Source organism: Spermophilus citellus, assembly GCF_964194105.1.
Source record: "Spermophilus citellus genome assembly, chromosome: 1".
Classification (NCBI taxonomy): Eukaryota; Metazoa; Chordata; class Mammalia; order Rodentia; family Sciuridae; genus Spermophilus; species Spermophilus citellus.
Window position 1 is genome coordinate 45097526 of NC_138182.1, and position 18750 is coordinate 45116275.

Here is an 18750-nt window from a genome sequence, read left to right on the forward strand (position 1 = left end):
CAATCATTCACAAATAATCGTTAGTATAACATCATTTAGCTACTGGCAACTTGCAAACACTGCAGGGTTTAAATTAATAGCAATCCAACTAGGAAATGAAATCATTTATTATTCTTAAGAACCAATTTTATACATTTTATGCCTATGGAACTGCTTTCTAATCTTATTATTTAAAAAATAATGACCAAGACCCATTTACTTTTTTGCCAGCCCTCAAGCTTCACAAAATATTGGTCTCAAACTGATTTCTATAAGACTCATTAGAATTATGTGCTCCATCTGTTTCTACTCTTCCATTATACAATGCAACCTCAGATAAATCAGAGTTAATAAGATGATTTATATACTTAACAGTTATGCTTGCATGTTCATTTTTTTTTTGTTTTTCTTTAAAAATTGCAGTTAAAAGGTACCAAGGAATTGGTGGAGACCAATGGCCATAGCCATGAGGATGCAAATGTAAGTACCACAAATATGGTATTTGCTCTTTTCACTGGATGTCAGTTGAACCCATAGAGATATGGTCCTTTATTTGTAACATAAAGGAAATCAGAAACTCTGCCTCTCAGTAGCTTAAAAATTATTATGTAGGCTTTGGCAATGAAATCTGGTAGATAGGCACTGGTGTTGTTTGCTTAGTTTACTACATGCCAATTTAAAAGTACTTGAGCTAATCCCCACCATCAAAAATTCTAATCTCTCTGAATTTGTTTGATCCCTTTATATTTCCAAAGCTATAAAGTAATAATGTATTGGGAGGGAAAATGGAATGTGTCCCAATAGGGTAATAAGTTGTATATTGCATGTATAGCTATTAAGTTTGCCTGCCAATGAAGATAGTAATTAAATGATTGACATGCTGAAGAGGTCTCAGAACACCCCACTTCTCCCAGAATAACCCTTGAAATTGTACTTCTCTTCTGTTTCTGATCCAAAACAGTAACCGGATGTATTCATCTTTTTGATAGAACGTGAGGTACAATGATGCAAGATCCCAGTTAGCACCACAACTTTCTACGTTAGTGTTCCCTGAATATCTCATGGCTAGAAAAGAAACTAGTATTCTTCATACCTTAGAAGCTCTTTGGTCTCAGGTGATGGAGAATTATACCTTGCGGATCATTGTCTCTGCATATGCTCGGTAGTTTTGTTTATGTCTTTTTTCAGATCTCTCTTGTATCTGTATGTATTTGATTAGCCTTGTCACAGGAAATGCTTACTAAGCAGTTCTTTTCACATAACACAGAATCAGACATGGTGATGAACGCCTGATTAAGCTACAGCTTGGAGAAATTATATATTTCATGTTCTCTCTTGTTTTAATTATATACGGTAGAGAACCCAATAACCAGAGTGCCAAAAAAATCCCTCTTTGCAAGTGTGTTCATGCCCAATGGATGTGCACAGTAGGATGCTAAGTGAGGATCATTGTGTTCCTGTACCCTACTGAGTTCCGGGGAGAGGGGCAGGGAGTCCAAAGAGGCATAAAGTGTGTAGTCTGCCCTCAAGAAATTGAAACCCAAGCAAAAGAATCTAGGAACACTTGACAATGTATAGGAGGTAAGGTACCCAAGAAGGTGAGGTAGCTGTGACAGGGTGTGATTTGAAATCCAGATTTTGCTGCTTATTAATTAATTGCATCAGCTTGCCAATTAACCTCTCTGATCTGAGCTCCATTTGCCTCATTTGTAAAAAGAATGACAAAGCTTCTCTTAAAGAACTTGTCATGATATGTAATGAGCTAAGGCCTAAATGAGTGAAAGTCTCAAGGTGTCACGACTGTTTCTTTGTGCTGGATAATCAAGAAAAGCTTCCTGAGTCTGTGGGATCTAGGTTGGCTTGGGCTTCACTGACAAATAGAATGTCAAGTGGCACGAACCCTGTTCATAAAGCGCTCCCCACTGACAATGTTGTGGCATCTGTAGAGTTAGCCTTCCTACTGCCACAGTTCTTCACTGCCATAGCCTTTTGCCCTGGAACCCCTCTCTAGTATCCTGTATTCCAGGAACACACTGCCGTCACATTCACAACCAAAACTTTCATATCTATTCCACTCAGAGCCTGTCCCTCTGTGCCTTCCAAGGAAGCTGTTGTCTAACCCAGCAACCCAGTGGCAGTGTGCCTCAGTGTCCTCATCTGTAAAATGGGGGTATTTCCTGCCTTCCCTGCCCTAAGGTTTCTTGTGAGGAGCAAATGCAATGACAGATGTGGAAGTGCTTTGTCACTGTGAGCTTCTGAGTAAGAAAGCCCTTTCCTGGAGAAATGTTGAAAGTCATCTATTATCAAATAATAAGGGTGGTGGGAAGGGAGTTCATATTTAAGATCTTAAAAGAAAGTTCCCAGATTTTAATAATACTTCTCTAGGGTCAAAGAAATGACCATCAAGAGGTGGGGTTCTAACTATGGAGAGAGAAGAGTGACCCTTGGCCAAGAGAAGTGACAGAGCCTGACCATCCTAGCCAGTCAGTATTGGTGTTCCTTCCCCACTGGGCAGAGAACGGAGCTAATTTTTCTGCCTAGATTGTCAAGGGGTTTCCCAGTACGTGGATGAAGCACTTTTTCTTTTCTTTCTTGTCTGTAGTTTTGTCTCCTTTTGGAATTTTCCTTAGTACTTCCAAAAGGATTATGTGAGAGCCAAGAAATAATTTTTAAAAATCAGTTATTTGGGTCATGCATCAGAGGCTCTAGCAAAATACTTTGTGAAGACATTTTTTAATGTCTGAAACTAAGTCTCCATTTCATCTGGAGTTTCCACCAGCCCTACTGCGATTGAAAAAAACAAAGCTTTCATACCAGAAGGAGGGTTTGCATCCTGTGTGATCATTGAATAGCCATCTGACCCTTCTGAACTTCACCTTCCTTTTGTGTTAAGGGAACCATAGACATGAACACCTGGCCTGGAGTGTGCACCAACTGGTGTGGATTCCCTCTTCATGCCTCAGTGGTATTTAACATAGCAGGCAGGATGAATTCTAATGCAGCTCATGAGGTTTAAAGCCTCTGGCCCAGAGGCTGTTTACTAAGACATATGGATTTTTTTTTACTATAATTATTCACATCTAGAGGCAGGAATTTTACACATTATCATTTATTAATAATAATTAAACAGTGGACTGGTGCCAGCTAAGATGGGTATTCTTGTGAGAGTTGACAGTTTCTTTTAAAAAAACAGTATATCTTATTTCTTTTTTTTTTTCAAAAAAAAATGTCTATTTGAAGTTTGCATATTACAGAAAAGAATACAGAGACAAAGAAAAAATAATTTAGCACATCATTATTCAGAGATAACCACTACTCACATCTCATTTTAGGTTTTTCCCTCTGGTCATGGATGTGTACCTGATAGGGAAAATCTATAAACAAATGAATAATTACATGTTATTATATTACCTATTTGAACCTTTTTGATTTCTCATTATATCATAAATATTTTTCTTGCCACCAAAGGTTCCTCAAAGATGTGATTCTTAATGGCTATACACTGTGAATATGTAATAACAGACCCCTGTGCCTATGTGTTAGGCATTTATGTTTCCATTTTTTGCTGTTATAAATAATGCTGTAATTAGCATGCCCTTAAATCTTGGTTGCATCTCTTGTATTTGTTTCTGGGGGAATCCGTATCTATGTCAGTAGTTCTGGCAGAGAGCTTCAGACTTTTGGAATTGCTTGGCCTTTGGAATGGTAGTGTCGTACCTGCACTTTTATGCTATCCACTTTTATGATATTGAAGTGATCCACTAGAAGATATGGTGAGTCTTGCAGTTTCGACTTTTGCCTTATTCTCCAGTCATGGTGTGCTGCTACTACTTTTCTATTATTTTAACATTTTCCTGAGCACCACTGAATCTTACTGATGCTTGGTCCTGCATTCTTGAGGTCTCAAAAAAGTAAATCAACCTTTAGAAAGCACCCCCTTCCATGTCACAAGACTTTCCGTTAGGTCATGCCCAGGAGGAGAGTGTTCTAGAGGGTAATTTAACAGAAACCAAAGGCACCTGCAAAGGCCTTGTTCTCCAAGAGGATTTGTACAGTTCAGACTCACACTTGCTGATTTTCAGTATTTTTCTTCTTTTTATTTAGAACTGGATATATTAATAATAGATGGTGAGTCCAACCTTTTACACGTACCCACATTTAAAATTAACCCTCAGCACAACTCCTTTAGGCACTTCAGTTAGTCCACACCCCAATTTCTTTTCTAGAAAGCAAAACTGTAAATTTCCTTTTGATCTCTATCTGGAGCTCTCTCCTTATCCCTAGGACCCCCAAATAACTAGACTGGTCCCTGGCAATTATGTATAATAGATATCAAAATCTGAAATTTTTTTTTTTAAAAAATCTGTCCTCATCTTGGATCTTTTTTGTCAGCCTTCTTAGCAGCAGCACCATCCATGATTCTAATGTGCATGTTAGGAGATTAAAGGGTTTACAGGGATGGGGGATGGAAGAAATGTTGCAGCAGGTAGGAGATATGAAAGAAAGGGTCAGCTGAAGCCTTCAGTGTACAGAACCCCTGGGTCTAAAAGGTTTCTATGCACATCCCTCCTGCACCCTTGTTGCTGGTATAGGAAAGCTGCCACCCCCCATCCCTCATTTGCAGGATTCAGACTCCCACACGGTGGAGAGAGGTGAAGAAATCATTTGCAATCTGTAAAGAGGTTTAATGGGTGACACCCATGGTTTCCACTGTCAAACAGAACACCCTTCCCACTCAACAATAAAACAAAAGCACAAAAGGACAAAGACTTTTTGGGTTTTCACGTGTCTCCTTAAGAACATAAATCCTCAGAGCTGTCTTTAAATCTGTCAGAGTAAAGGTGTTAAGGGTGTATAGAAGAGATACTGTGTGAGGAACATTCTTCAAGTTTAGCACACCATGGCCAAAAGCTGCCATTAACCATGTATTTTAATGATGGATATGAAGGATCCTCTGTAGGTGCCCTTTGCCCAGTTTCAGAGTATGGCTTTCATCTTTCAGTCAGGTAAAGCAAGAGATAAGAACACATACTGTGTGTTGAACAAGGAGAGACCAAACACCCCTAATAGGAAGCAGATCCTCATTCTCAAAGGGAGAGAGCAACTCGGGCTCCATTCTTTTTTCCATAACCACTTGCTGCCTAGCCTAAGGGGCCCCAATCTTGAGCTGGAATAATAACAGACTTAATGACAGAGTACCCTACTCCATCCCACCAGCTCCAACAAAGTCCCAGGGAGGACTGACCAGCAGACATCATTCCCTGGGGCCAAATATGCCACAGTCCTTCATCTTCCACTCAATTCTCTCCTTCTCACCATCTCATGCTGACCCCGCTTGTACAGAACCCTCACTCTGTGTTCCCATGCTGCCTGCCATCCCTTTCTTATTCCTTAAACCCACATATACTCATGAAGGGAGGTGGAAAAGTGCAGGGGTGAAGCACAGATCTGAGTGCTAAGCAGTTTCAATCCTGACTGTCTCTGAGGACCCTGAGCAATACACCAAACTCCTACACCTCTGTTCTTTTCACCTCTCGGGTGGAGGTAAAATCAGAGCCCTCCTAGAGTTATTGTGATGCTGTCTCGCGGTGCAGATGTGACCAGTATGTGAAGTGTTATTACTCAAGCCTGCACACTGGACACTGGCTCAGTTTGGGAGACCAATTCAGCGAATAAGCATGTGGTCCTTGCCCCCTACCATGGAGCCACTCCCTCTCTTGTCCCATTTATTCTCTTTGCCTTCAGGTCAGTATCACTGTGGCAATGATGGGCTCATCATCTCTAGAAGCAAGACCTTTATTGGAAGGATTGGCTTTCTGGAGGAGGGGGAGCCTGATGAGAGTGGAGCACAATGAATGGTCCACAGGGAGCTTTAAGACCCCCAGAAAACAACTGGAAAATAATTAACCATTTTGTCCCTCCTTCAGGGAGAGATGGACCCACAGGTACAGATGCCCGAGCTTACCCTTGTTCTATAGATGCCTGAAATCAAGAAGGTGGATTTTTAGACTAGTATTTCTTTTACCCTGTAATTTATTCTCTGGTTCACATGTCAAATGCTCACACCCAGAACTGGCCTCTCCCTCCAGTCACAGCTCCTATGATATCACTGATTTCCTCTAGATAATGCTTCCTTTCTAGCTCTCCACCCCTCCTTACCCCACACAGCTGTCTTCTTCAGGCTGCTTCACCACATTTTCTGCTGTTGGTTGTGAAACCAGTAATTCCACCCAAAAAGACCACACATACACATCCCAACCCAGTACTCTTGAGTAGGTTGGCAGCTAGAAGGGACCCCATGGTATACCCCACTCCCTACACTCCCAAGGAGTGTGTGAGCTCCAAGGAGGGATGAGCAAGGGAGCTGTCAAGGCTTGGCAGAACTAGTTCCCCAAGAAGCACCTTTCCCGTCAGCACTCAAGACAGTTTCCTGCCCAAGCACCTCAGCCAGCCTGGGGTTTGACCTTTCAGTCAGGACAGGAGTGGATGTACCTGCTGGGCCCAGAATGGATCTGGGCCATGGAAACAGGATTAGCCCATGTTTAATGAAACTGACCAGTTAGTTGAGAGGAGTGAAAATACCTTCTTCCCCCAGGTCAGGTTAGAGGATAACAGAGCAAGAAATATCAATTTCAGCACCGTGTGAAAGAGTCAGACGTGGACATGGATACCTATATGTGTAAAACCAAGATCTGAACTAAAGTTGTTCATTTTGAAGACAGAATGTACTTCCCCAGAAAGGTTCATGGTCACCCTGCCTGATAAAGCAAATTGCAGCCATTTATTATTATTTTCTTGGGGGGAGGGGGTAACCAGGGATCGAACTCAGGGGCACGGGGCCACAGAGCCATATCCCCAGCCCTATTTTGTATTTTATTTAGAGACAGGGTCTCACTGAGTTGCCTTGCTTTTGTTGAGCTGACTTTGAGCTTCCGATCCTCCTGCCTCAGCCTCTCAAGCTGCTGGGATTACAGGCATGCGCCACTATACCCAGTGCAAATGCAGCCATGTCGAATGGAAGGTTGGCACTTTTACAGAGTCAGTACACATACATATAATTACACAGATACTTTTTATCTTCAAAATGATATTTTCTTTGAGGGGGAAACTTGAAAGTGCAGAAAATAAATAAAGGAAAAAAATTATCTGCAATCTCACCACTCAGAAATTAGTGTTTACACTTCTTTGTATTTTCTTCCCTTTTTGTCTATATTTATGCATATTCATCTTTTACTATATTTATAGCATATCATATGGACAATTTTATAGTCTATTTTTTTCTTTATAAATCATGAGCATTTCCCCATGGTATTAAATATGTTTTCTTAATATGATTTTTAATGACTGCCTAATATTTCATGCTACAGATGTGCTGTAGTTTATTTTATCATCTCTGCTGTGAGACTTTAAAATACTATTTGTTTTTGTTGTCATGGATAGTACACAGTGAATGTGCTGTAACAATGTATTGGTTAATTCATTCATCATTTAAGCACTTTATAAATGGAAAAGCTTTTGTGCTGGGTTGGGATTTAGGGATAGAGGGAAATCTGCTGATTCTTTAAAAAGATTAAAGCTCAGCTCCTACTTGGTAAGGGACGAAATAAATAGCCCAATATAATGTCTGGATATTACCTCAAAGAGTCATGCTGAGTGCCTCAACATGAGAAGAAAATCTCTCTCAAGCATATTTGCACTTTAAAGAGAAAGGAAAATTGTGGATGCTTCATAAATAATTTAGATGAAGGTTACTTAAATTTGGTATGTGGGGGTCTTGTGCTGTCAGTCTTCTTCATAGCCTAGGGACTATAGAGGCCATGCTCTGTGTGGATCCCTGACCAAAGCTCATGGAATCAGGCCACTATCCCAGTGAAATTTGTCCACCCTCTCTGGAGAATAAGTAAGATTGAGAAGAGTGATTTAAAAGAAAATTATATGTAAGTAACATGTAAGCTCCAAACCATCAACAACGGTTGCATATACAGACATACAGCCAGGACATAAATGTAAAAATTACCATTCTGAAGTCAAATAAACCTAGAGGGCTTCATCACAGGACTCCTGCCTCCCATGAGATTCGGCTTGACACCAACCCTGACCAGAACTGATCAGAGGATCATTCAGTAGTATTTGTAAACATGGATAGGAGCCCAAAAGGTGGACAGAAGCAGAAGGTTGCTCTGGTGCCTCATAGAGACAGCAGGGGCTGCCTTTACTCCAGCACCCTCAGGCCCTCCAGCACAGCACCAGGACCCGCAGTCTGAAACAGCAAGGGGGACAATGACCAGCCGGTGAACCTTGCTTCTTTTTAGCTGTGTATGTTACTCAGGTGGCAGAGGGCTTCCTAGAAGTCTGTTTTTATTATTTAGAATATTAAATGCTCTGTAGTGATTTTCATACCCCTTAGTTTCTGCTAACTGCAGGAAACCAGCAAGAGAGGGGTGTGAAATGTATCAGCCATGCTTGGGCTGGCGCTGGCTCCGCTCGTCACCCTATTTTCTGCAAGGACTCCCTCCTGGGCCTGCCCAGCTCTCCTAGAAGGGCTCTGTGATGCCACAGAGGGCGGTCTTCCTGTCTTTCTATGTACATCTCCAGACTTCATTCATCATACTACCCATAACTCACTAGACTGTGGGATTTGTGTGAGGAAAAATCTAGGGAAATAACATAGGAAAACAACAACCAAAAAAAAAAAAAAAAAAAGATACACAGATAGAAAACAGGGAGAAGGGCAATAAAGACAAGAACAGGAAAGACCAGGAGCAGCTGCTACCAGCCCTTCTAGATCAGCCCTGGCAAACAGCAGAGCAGTAACTTCCACCATCAAATGACTCCCTGCCAACTCTAGCAGAGAGTGTGTTTGTGGTTGCATGAATATCCACACTTCGTGAAAAGATGAAACAGAAGTTAGACTCTTAAATGCAAGTCACAAAGCTCAGGTGTCAGCCTGCAAATAATATTAGTGGTGGGCTTCCTGGTAGACACTACACAGCTTGGAATTGGAAATAAACATACTTAAATTGTCCACAACCAAATGAAGTATGTCCTCATCTTTCCAGCCTTAAAACTTCTCCAGCTTGGATGGAGACTCTCCTCTCCATGACCTGTCCTCTCTCTTATCCTAGGTGTGAGTTCACAGCCACCAGCTGCAGCATTCCATGCCCTCCTTCTTGGCCTGTTCAACTTATTGGACATTTTAACCAAGAAGGTTGCAACCCTTATACCAGTGGCTCTAAATCTAACTTAGGTATAGCAAAATTTCAGAACCTCAGCAAACCGCACCTAATGTGAATTAAATCCCCTCCAGGTGTTCCAAATTCAGGCAGAGCAAAAGTTGAATCTGGAAGGAAAACTCTTGTCTAAAAGAAGAGGGGTTCACATGTTTTGATACATTTTTAAATTATGTTCCTTATAGACAGTGAAACTTTCCCCAAAATGATAGGTCTGCGGTTCTGAACTGTGTAAGTACATGTCAGAGTCAGGGAGGTCCTAGGTGCTTGTCACCACCTCTTCCAGCAGCAGCAGCACCTTATAAACATGCAAAAAAATCACTGGGAGACTTGCAAGCATCCTATTGTCAGGTGGTTGATCTCTGAAACTCTGCAGTTTCCCCTGAAAAGATTCTCCAGCTTTGTTGTACTTGATTGATGGTGCCCCCCACCTCCCAGTGAGCAAATTGTCCATACCCTAGTCTTCTCAGTCCTGAAATTGCCCTTGCAAGGGAGATTTGAGGCTGTGATACTCAACATCACGTCATTTCTATTATGTCAGCTTCCCCATGAGATTACAGAGTGGTTTTCTCTGTCTGGACAATTTCCAGACTGTTCAGTGTATGCTGATGAGCTACTTATGTTTATGAGACTTTGCGGAATCTAATTTGCTCAGGCAATTCTTTTCCATGCCAACTTTAAGAAAATGAAACTATGAAAGGTCTGTGAGTGCAAACTATATATAAATCCCTGATACCTAAGTAGGTGTAATTCCCACACCACACATGCACACCCCCCATACACACACACACACATACACACACTTAGACATTGTTCCTAATCATTTCATATGACAGTATTCAAATTGCCTCCCTTGGTAAAAACAGAATCACTACTGGCCTGGTATTGAAATTAACTATTGGCCTGGTATTCTGAATAATGACTTTAGTTAACAGTTCAAATTCAGCGAGGTGAACCATTCATTAAAAATTCCAAATAATTAGATTTTTTATTGATAATTCAGCTTCCTCCATCTGTCATGTCATCCTTTTTGCCTGCAGCACAATTTCCACCTATTTTTAAGCCCGGCTCAATTCCCATTGCTTGGGGTCTTACCCTATGATAAGCTCAAATCAATTACCATCTTCTCTACTTTCCCACAGCATGCATCTACTTTCTAACTATTTTGAACAACCCAGTTATGATAGGCTTTTCCCCAACTCAGGTATGAGTTCCTCAGGGGATTTGTATGTATCCTTACAGAACCTAACTTAGCAAGGAACCCTTATAGGCAGGTACATTCTAGTACTCGTGGATGGATTTTGATAGAACTGTGTAGAATTCGAGCAACCTCAGGCAGTGCTGTGAATCTGTTTGACCTGGTTAGGTGAGACAAACACATTTCATTCTGGTTAGCATTAAGGTATGTACTGAAGTTTATAGACTGTGAAAGTTAGAATTGAGGTGGTAAGGATTACCACCACCAATGTTCTTGTAGTACTGATTGTAACTTGGCAAGAGTTTTCTTATTCGTTTTGTGCATGTGAATCTTATGTTGTACAAGGTAATACTTCACAACTTTACTAAGCAACAGAATCAAACAGTTTTTTAAAGCACAAAGTACTAACCACCCCACCCCCAACAGTTTCTGATTGGGTAGGCCCAGGCTGGGGTCTGAGAAACTTCATTCTTAATAAGCACTCAGGTGATACCAGTGCAATCAGTCTGTGAACCACACTTTGAGTAATGGTACTGCCTACTCTTCAGGCCAGGTTAGGCGGCACTCTGGGCTTCTATAGCATCCCAGCCCTTCCCTTATTAAGAACTTATGTTGCACTTTATTTTGATACATTTTATATGCCTCTTGAATCTTGCACTCTTTGGGAACAGTAACCACTATTATTTGTATTTATATCTTGTTATCTCACAAACTCTACCATTCTAGTAGATAATCAATGAATATTTGATGAATGAAAGAATGGTGGAGACTTAATAAATTCTAATCAAATTGTAGAGAACTAAGACGTCCCAGTGACTGAATAATACTTTATTTAGCCCAAATGTTGAACTTTGCTGCTATTCAGTTCCAAAGAGAAAATGCACAATTAGTCATTGCTGGGCCCTTAATTTCTAAGAAATTGCAACAATTTAGACAGTATACAAAAGGTTGGTGGACCTGCAACTGGCCCCACCTTAGCAGGTCTGTGCAGGTCTATGGGACAAGCAGAGCAGCGCAGTATAGCAGGCATGGTGCTCTCTGTTGGGGGTACACTCCTTCACAGGGAGCATATGAACCATTAAAAAGCCAGTATATGACAGAAAGGCTAACTTACCCAAGAAAATCTGAGGACGCATCAAGGAATAAGGTAGAGAAGCTGTGATTCTCTGAAAGGTGACTTGGAAACAAGCTGTTATATACTAAAGGGCCTGGAGCCTTGACTTCCTGGACCCAGTCTCAATACCACCACTTTCCAGGTGAGTAAATTTAAGGGAGTTACTTACCTGATTTGTGTCTCACTTTTTCCATCTGTAAAATGGAAATAATAATAGTACCAGCACATATCATCCACCAAGCGCTCAGTAAGGGCTATTAATATTATCTTCGTCATTATTTATATCTGTTTTTAACTCATTGGACATCAAATTCTAAATCCCTCACACACCATACCCAGCAAACCAGAATTCTCAGTTCTTGGAATATTTCTCAGGTTTGGCATATGCAAGAAGACAGTGAGGAGAGGGAATGTGATTTTGGTGTTGGGGGGGTGGCTATTTAATGTTTTACCAAGATCTTGCTGGATGCCAGACAGGCATTGTGAAATTTGATTTACTTTAATAATAATCAAATGTCTGTCTTTCCCACTTGTCAGATTTCATCCCGTCTATTTTCATGACCTAATTTACCACTGTAAAGGTCAAAAAAACCCTCTAAATTTTAATATTATCATTAGTAATGTAAACTCAGCAGGTGAAAATTATGATAGTGAGTGCTTTGCCACAGAGAAAAATAAGAAATGTCATACTGAGAAATGAACTGAGAAAATAACATGCCAAGAGCACCATAATACAATTAATCTTTACCAGCAAGAGAGTCAGTATCATGTAAGATAAATCAAGCCAACTAATTCTGGTTGCACATACATACATTTTAAAAAAGTATTTTACTTTAGTTTCTTCTATTTGTTGCTCCATTTTTATTGGCTATAAGGAGATTTTTTGTGTCAGTACTTTTTCAGGCTATGAAGTATATGGACTTGTACAGATACAGCATTTTTTTTTTACATGGTGAAGAGAAAGGATATTTTTGAAATCAAGTATTGTTTTTCATTTGGTAATGTCTACAGTGGTATATAGTAAAACTAAAAGTGTTACAAGTTGTAGTTTAAATAATGAATGGAGTCACCGGAACACAAAGGATTTTTTTTTTTTGCTCATTTTTAGATCATTTTTATTTGACATGACTGTCACAAAACTATGCCAAAAGAAAGTCATTTAATTGCCAGCTTGAGACCACTGTTTAAGCATGGTGCAAACTCTGATAGCCATAATTAAGCTCTGACCCAAGCAGCAGCGATGTTAGTAGTATTCAATGAGAAAGATTAAGAAATTTAAATTACTCTTTCCTATCAAAATCTTTGTTCTTTTTGTGGGATATTCTACTTACATATGTGGGACAACCCTGTTTTTCAAATAAGAACTACACAACAATAACATATACATACACACATATTTTTATATATATGGAAGGAGGATTATATATCAATATAAACGGTAATTATCTGAAAATTAATAGTGCCTATATCTGTGTAGTAGAACTTCAGTTTTTATATTCTATTAATCTATATTTTAGAAATTTTCTTCAGTAAATTATACATTTCATACTTATAAAGAGAAAACCATTAACAATTATTACTAATACTGTGAACTAAGGAAAAATCTTATATTTTGGAAAGGAAAAGTGATATTTATTGTTTGCTCACTTTAAAAAAGATTTAAATTTGAGAACATCAAATTGAGAACATCAAAAATGGATACAAACTCAGAATTAACTTCTTACTTCAATCTGAAAGTAAAACAAATTGTTACTTTAAAATAATGCCATAATACCACATCAATGTTTATAGCAGCTCAACTCCCAATAGCTAAACTATGAAACCAACCTAGGTGTCCTGCAACAGATGAATGAATACAGAAAATGTGACACACACACACACACACACACACACACACACACACAATGGAATTTTACTTATCCTTAAAAAGAATGAAATGATGGCATGTGCCATAAGTGCATGGAGCTGGAGAATATTATCCTAAGCTAAATAAGCCAATCCAAAAAAACCAAAAGCTGATATTTTTTTCTCTGATATGTGAATGCTAATTCACAATAAGGGGAGGGGAGCTAGGGAAGAATAGAGGTTAGGCAGAGGGGAGCAAAGGGAGAGGAGGGGGTATGAGAGTAGGAAGCAGGTAGAATGAACTGGATATTATTACCCTGTGTGCATATATGACCACACAACTGGTGTGATTCTACACCATGTACAACCAGAAGAAGGAGCATTCATACTCCATTTATGTATGATGTGCCAAAATGCTTTCTACTGATATGTATAACTAATTAAAACAAATAATAAATAATGCTATAATAGATGCATTTAGGAACAAAATGCCCAAAGTGATTGTGGTGTTTTGTTTTGACTCTCCACTCTTCATACTCCTCACAGATTTCGTGTCCATCACTCCAAGACCAGGGTTCTAACCAGATCCTTAGGATTACCTGTCAATGTTACCCATGAAGTTTATCCTCTCTCTGTATATAGTATCAAATTCGTTATCAGTAATTCAATAAATATTACTAAGAGGCTCAGATTTATTCTTCCAGAAAATACTGGTATGGCTCTGTGGAGGGCACCATGCTAGGTACTAGAGGTATTCTTGCAATGCAGAGAAATGATCATGGTAGAATGAGCACAGAAAGTCTCCATGGGGCTATTTGAATCTGCGCATCCTTCCTTCACAGTACTTCTGTGTCCCCTTTTTTCTCTCGTCCCATCAGCAGTTAATACAATATGCTTGGGGTGTGGCTTGGGCTGTATCATAGTTGTCTGCTTCAATTGCATGCCCAGCCAATTCTACACATGGCCCCAAAGTGGTTTCTCAGAATGCACTTTGACCTCAGCCTTCCTCTCCCCACTTCTTCCAAACCAGGAGGGTAGGTGTGCCAATCTTCTTTTTCATTGGCCCTAGCACTCTGGCAGAGTTACATGTCACACTAGTCCGTGGGAAGTCTGTCATCACCATACAACAGCAGCCACTCAGACCCTGCTGATGCTGCTGTGTGGCTCCTGCCTTGCCCCATTTTGTTCCCATGGCTGTGCAGAATCCACTGCTTACTGGCCCTGCCTGGAGCCCCTGCTGACTCCTGAGTGAGCTGGGACTATAGGCAGCCCTCAGAAGGGGTTTCTGTCCCAGTGCTCTGCAGCTTCTCAGCATTCATGCTCCAGATATTTTTTAGTTGACAGAGATGGTACCAGGGGGGCATTTAAGAGGCAACTGAGAACAATGGTTAAGGCTCTGGAATGAGGCGGCATTGGTTCAAGTCCTAAGTCTACTTCTTACTACTAGTATGACCTTAGGCAAGTCATTAGCCTTTTTTTTTGCTTAGTTTTCCTCATCTGTAAAATGGGAATACATAGGGTTTTTATAAGGATTAAATGAGTTTATACTTGTAAAGTTTTTATAACACTACCTGCAAATAGTAAGCCCAACATAAAGGTTTGTGATATGAATATAAATAAAGATGACCACCAGGAAAAATTCAGTATCTGGATATCTCTGGCACCTAAACCATACTGAGTTTTGGCCTGTATTTCTTTAAAAAGTTCTCTTTTCTTGCCCTGTTACCAGTCCCCACCTATTGGAATCTTTGTAATTGGAAATCTTAGAAAATATAGTTTTTGAAGTTGTCTAAGAACATGATGCATGATCTCTGGGTCCAGCAATTCAACCCCAATGAGGTGGAACATCTCAGAATGTAAAATATGGCCACATCGTGATGCATTACTGAATCTTGGCTTAGGGCAGGACCTTAAATATCTGTTTTCAAATTCTTTCTCTGACACTAATGTCTGATGGGCCTCTGAGGCTTGCCTTGTGCAGATCCGGAATATCAAAGTCTGCTAGAGAAAAACACAGGTGGGTCAGAGCCTGATTGTGCCAAGATTTAGAAACTGGTTAGGTTAACAAGGCTTTGGGGTTTCTGAGGGATGGAAAATTCCTGAGATTCTGCTCACCCTTGGACTAGAGACATTCTTACTACCCTCAAACCAAGAGAAGTTCTAGAGTTTAGTCACTCCTTCCCATTAATCCTTTTCTTACTCATTTGGTTTCTTACTGATTTTCTTCTTTTGCTTTGTCTTTCTTCTCTAATTCTTATTGACATCAGAAATCCAGGATAAGTATATATTAGCTGTACCAAGTCAGCCTGATTCTGGAGGGAAAGGGCACAGAGCAGGCATAGGACTTTGGAGCAGGAAGACTCTGTAGAGATCATCTGCTTCAAATCTTTTTACAAAGAGAAAAATGAAACAAGGGTACACAGCAGGTCAGTGGCAATTAAAGCCGGAGTCTTCTGTGTCTGGATCCATCATTTTGTCACTATCGCAGTCTATTCCATCATTTATCAGCCACTGGGCGCCTGCTATATGCTAGCAACTGGCTCATAAAGAAAAATACGAGGGATGTCTTCATTCTCCTTCCTCCCACGGTTCTAATCCTGTGAAGAATAACTTGAAGGTTAACAGAGACTAGTATATCACTTAGCAGACTACTTTTTGTATTTTGCAAAAATGTGAGTAAAGGATAAGAAACTAGTTGATTGGCATCTTGATTATTGTCTATTGGGCCCCTGAGTTTATGAAGTGTGACATTTAAGACCAGGACATATAGGTACTTGGGTTGTGGCTCAGCGGTAGAGAGCTCACCTAGCACATGTGAGGCCCTGGGTTTGATCCTCAGCACTACATAAAAATAAATAAAATGAAGGTATTGTATCCATCTACAACTAAAAAAATAAGTATTTTTTTAGTTATGTAAGCAAACTGCAGAACAAAGTCATGGAACCAGTGGCTTAATGGGAGGTGACACGGTGAACCTATACCATGTAGATCTTATTGACTTCCCTTTCATCTTGCATTAGTAGGTATAGAAGCCACCAGCCCTTGGAGGCCATCAAGGAAGTCACATGGCTGTGATCTCAGTTTTAAGGGTATAGGTGTGAGGGGTGTCACTCAGTAAGTTACTTAATGAAATATTTAGCTGCTGGCTCTATACATACATATAGCTCTTCAAAATGGTATTTATGTGCACTTGGTTTCTTTTATTTTTTTAATGATAGGAATAACAGTATAAAAAATGTGACAGAAAATTTAGGAAAGAGAAAATATCCACTATTCAAACACAAACACAGTTACCATTTTTTGCATACTATTTTTACACGACTGCAATCAAGGTCTACACAGATTTCTTGCAAGGATTCTGAACCCCAAGTATATGTTAGGTACCTGTTTTATATCCAGGCAGTTTTATCAATAATAAGAATGGATAATGATGGCACTACAACATATTCCTAGAAGTTTATAGTATTTAAATTTGGTTCTCACGGCCACCTGGATGATAGCCTTAGGATAGTATCCCTGTTTTATGTAAGAAAAAGTTAAAGTTTAAGGAAATATTCTGCCTAATGTTATCCAATATGTATATATTGTGACAGAATTAGAGCTTCCACTTGGCCACATAGCCTCACTTGCATAAATGTGGTCAACACACCAAAGGGGTCAGTGGTTTTGTTGAGAAAGCAAACATGAAAGTCAGTTCTCCCCAAATGCATAATGATCAATTGCTGCATCACTAGCATAGAAAATGTGTTCAGGTGAAGAAGGCTTGCAAGTTGCCTAGAACAAATGTTCTTGGAGACACGGGACTTGTGCTTTGTGGAAATTTAAGTAAAAATGGGAAGGAAGAGAGAGAAAAGAGCTTTCTAAGACCGTATCTAGACATAGCATAGAAGGGGTTGGGTTCTTTGATAGAACTTAGACCTGAATTACCAAGAGGTGTCACCTGTCTTTTTCTTATGGACCACCAGAAAGCAGCTGAAGTTTAAAATCAGAAATTAACATAAGTTGAAAGTTAAACTGTATAAAATAGATGGGAGGAGGAAGGGCCCACAGGCAGAGAGGAAGTAGGTGGTTGTTGCAATGGTCAAAGTATAAAACTAGGAGACCTGACCTGACAGTGGAACACCAGTAGTGAAAATGGGATGGGCCTGAGAGATGCTGCAGGCAGACCTGATGGAATTCAGGTTTAGACAGATCTTAAAAACTTAGGAGACCAGAGAGAATGGATCCAAAGTTGTAGATTTTATACCCCAGCAAGTGAAAGAATGATGGTGTTACTAATAAAGAGAAAAGTTAGAAAGCAATGCAGTTTGTTGAGCAAGGTGAGTTGGATGTTAGACATTTTATTATATTATTCTATATAGAATTTTTAAAAACTGTATCATTAGGAACTGAGTTCAGACTGTAAAAAAAAATAAGTACATTTATTCAAATGAAACTTCTTATAGAATTCCTGTATTGTAAAATAGAAGAAAAGACTAAAGGAGTGGGAATTCCAGGTAACTGTCCTCTTGGACTTTTTCTTTTCTCTCTTTCTTTCTTTCTTTTTCTTTTTTTTTTTTGGGGGGGGGGGTACTAGGGATTGAACTCAAGGACACTCTACCACTGAGCCACATCCCCAGCCCTATTTTGTATTTTATTAGATACAGGATCTCACTGAGTTGCTTAGCACCTTTCTTTGCTGAGGCTGTCTTTGAACTCACTTCAGCCTCCCAAGCCACTGGGATCACAGGCATGCACCACCATGCCTGGCCCTTTTGGACCTTTCATGTCCCATCTGGAAAAACTGATGAGATTCTATGAAGCATTATAAAAGGGTGATTGACGGACCCTACCCAGTACCTTCATGTTTATACAAGTGATCTGAGTCTTAAAGATGTTGAGTAGTTTGTCCAAGGTCAACCAATAGTCAGTGGAAGAACCAAGGCTTAAGCCCAATTATGTAATGTCTCTTCTACCTCTGTGTGGCCACCTCTTATTTTGAATTTGAACTGGGCAGTGGTGAACTCAAGCAACAAGCCCAGTCAGTCAGTCGATGATAAGGAACAGAAACTTAAAGAGTTAAATTTGATCATAATTGAATCTGTGAGAATAAAAGAATGCTGACTAAAAGGGAACAGAGAAGGACTTTGGCAACGAGCAAAGTTTGAGTAGAAGAGGAAGAAGAGGGTAGACGACTCTTTATAGGCAGAGGGACAGCAGAGGGAAAGGAAAAGTCAGTTAAAACTAATTAAAAAAAAGAAGGACAAAGACCAGGTACTTGTTTGCAATAGAAGTAAGTAAAATATCCCCCCAAACCAAAGGCTGAATGTTTTCTCTGATATGCAGATGCTAACTCACAGGAAGGCATGGGGGTGGGGGCACAGCTAGGGAAGAACAGAGTTACC

The 18750-nt window shown here is 39.9% G+C and overlaps 1 protein-coding gene across 6 annotated transcripts in view; it reads left to right on the plus strand.

Annotated features, from left to right (window-relative positions):
- ENOX1 (ecto-NOX disulfide-thiol exchanger 1) overlaps nucleotides 1-18750 on the plus strand; it is a 549814-nt gene that overhangs the window by 483099 nt on the left and 47965 nt on the right. For all 6 annotated transcript variants that reach the window (XM_081287123.1, XM_081287124.1, XM_081287121.1 and 3 more), the window contains one exon: nucleotides 403-459. In XM_081287123.1, coding sequence (XP_081143249.1) covers nucleotides 403-459 — 57 coding nt within the window. The remainder of the gene's footprint in view (nucleotides 1-402; nucleotides 460-18750) is intronic.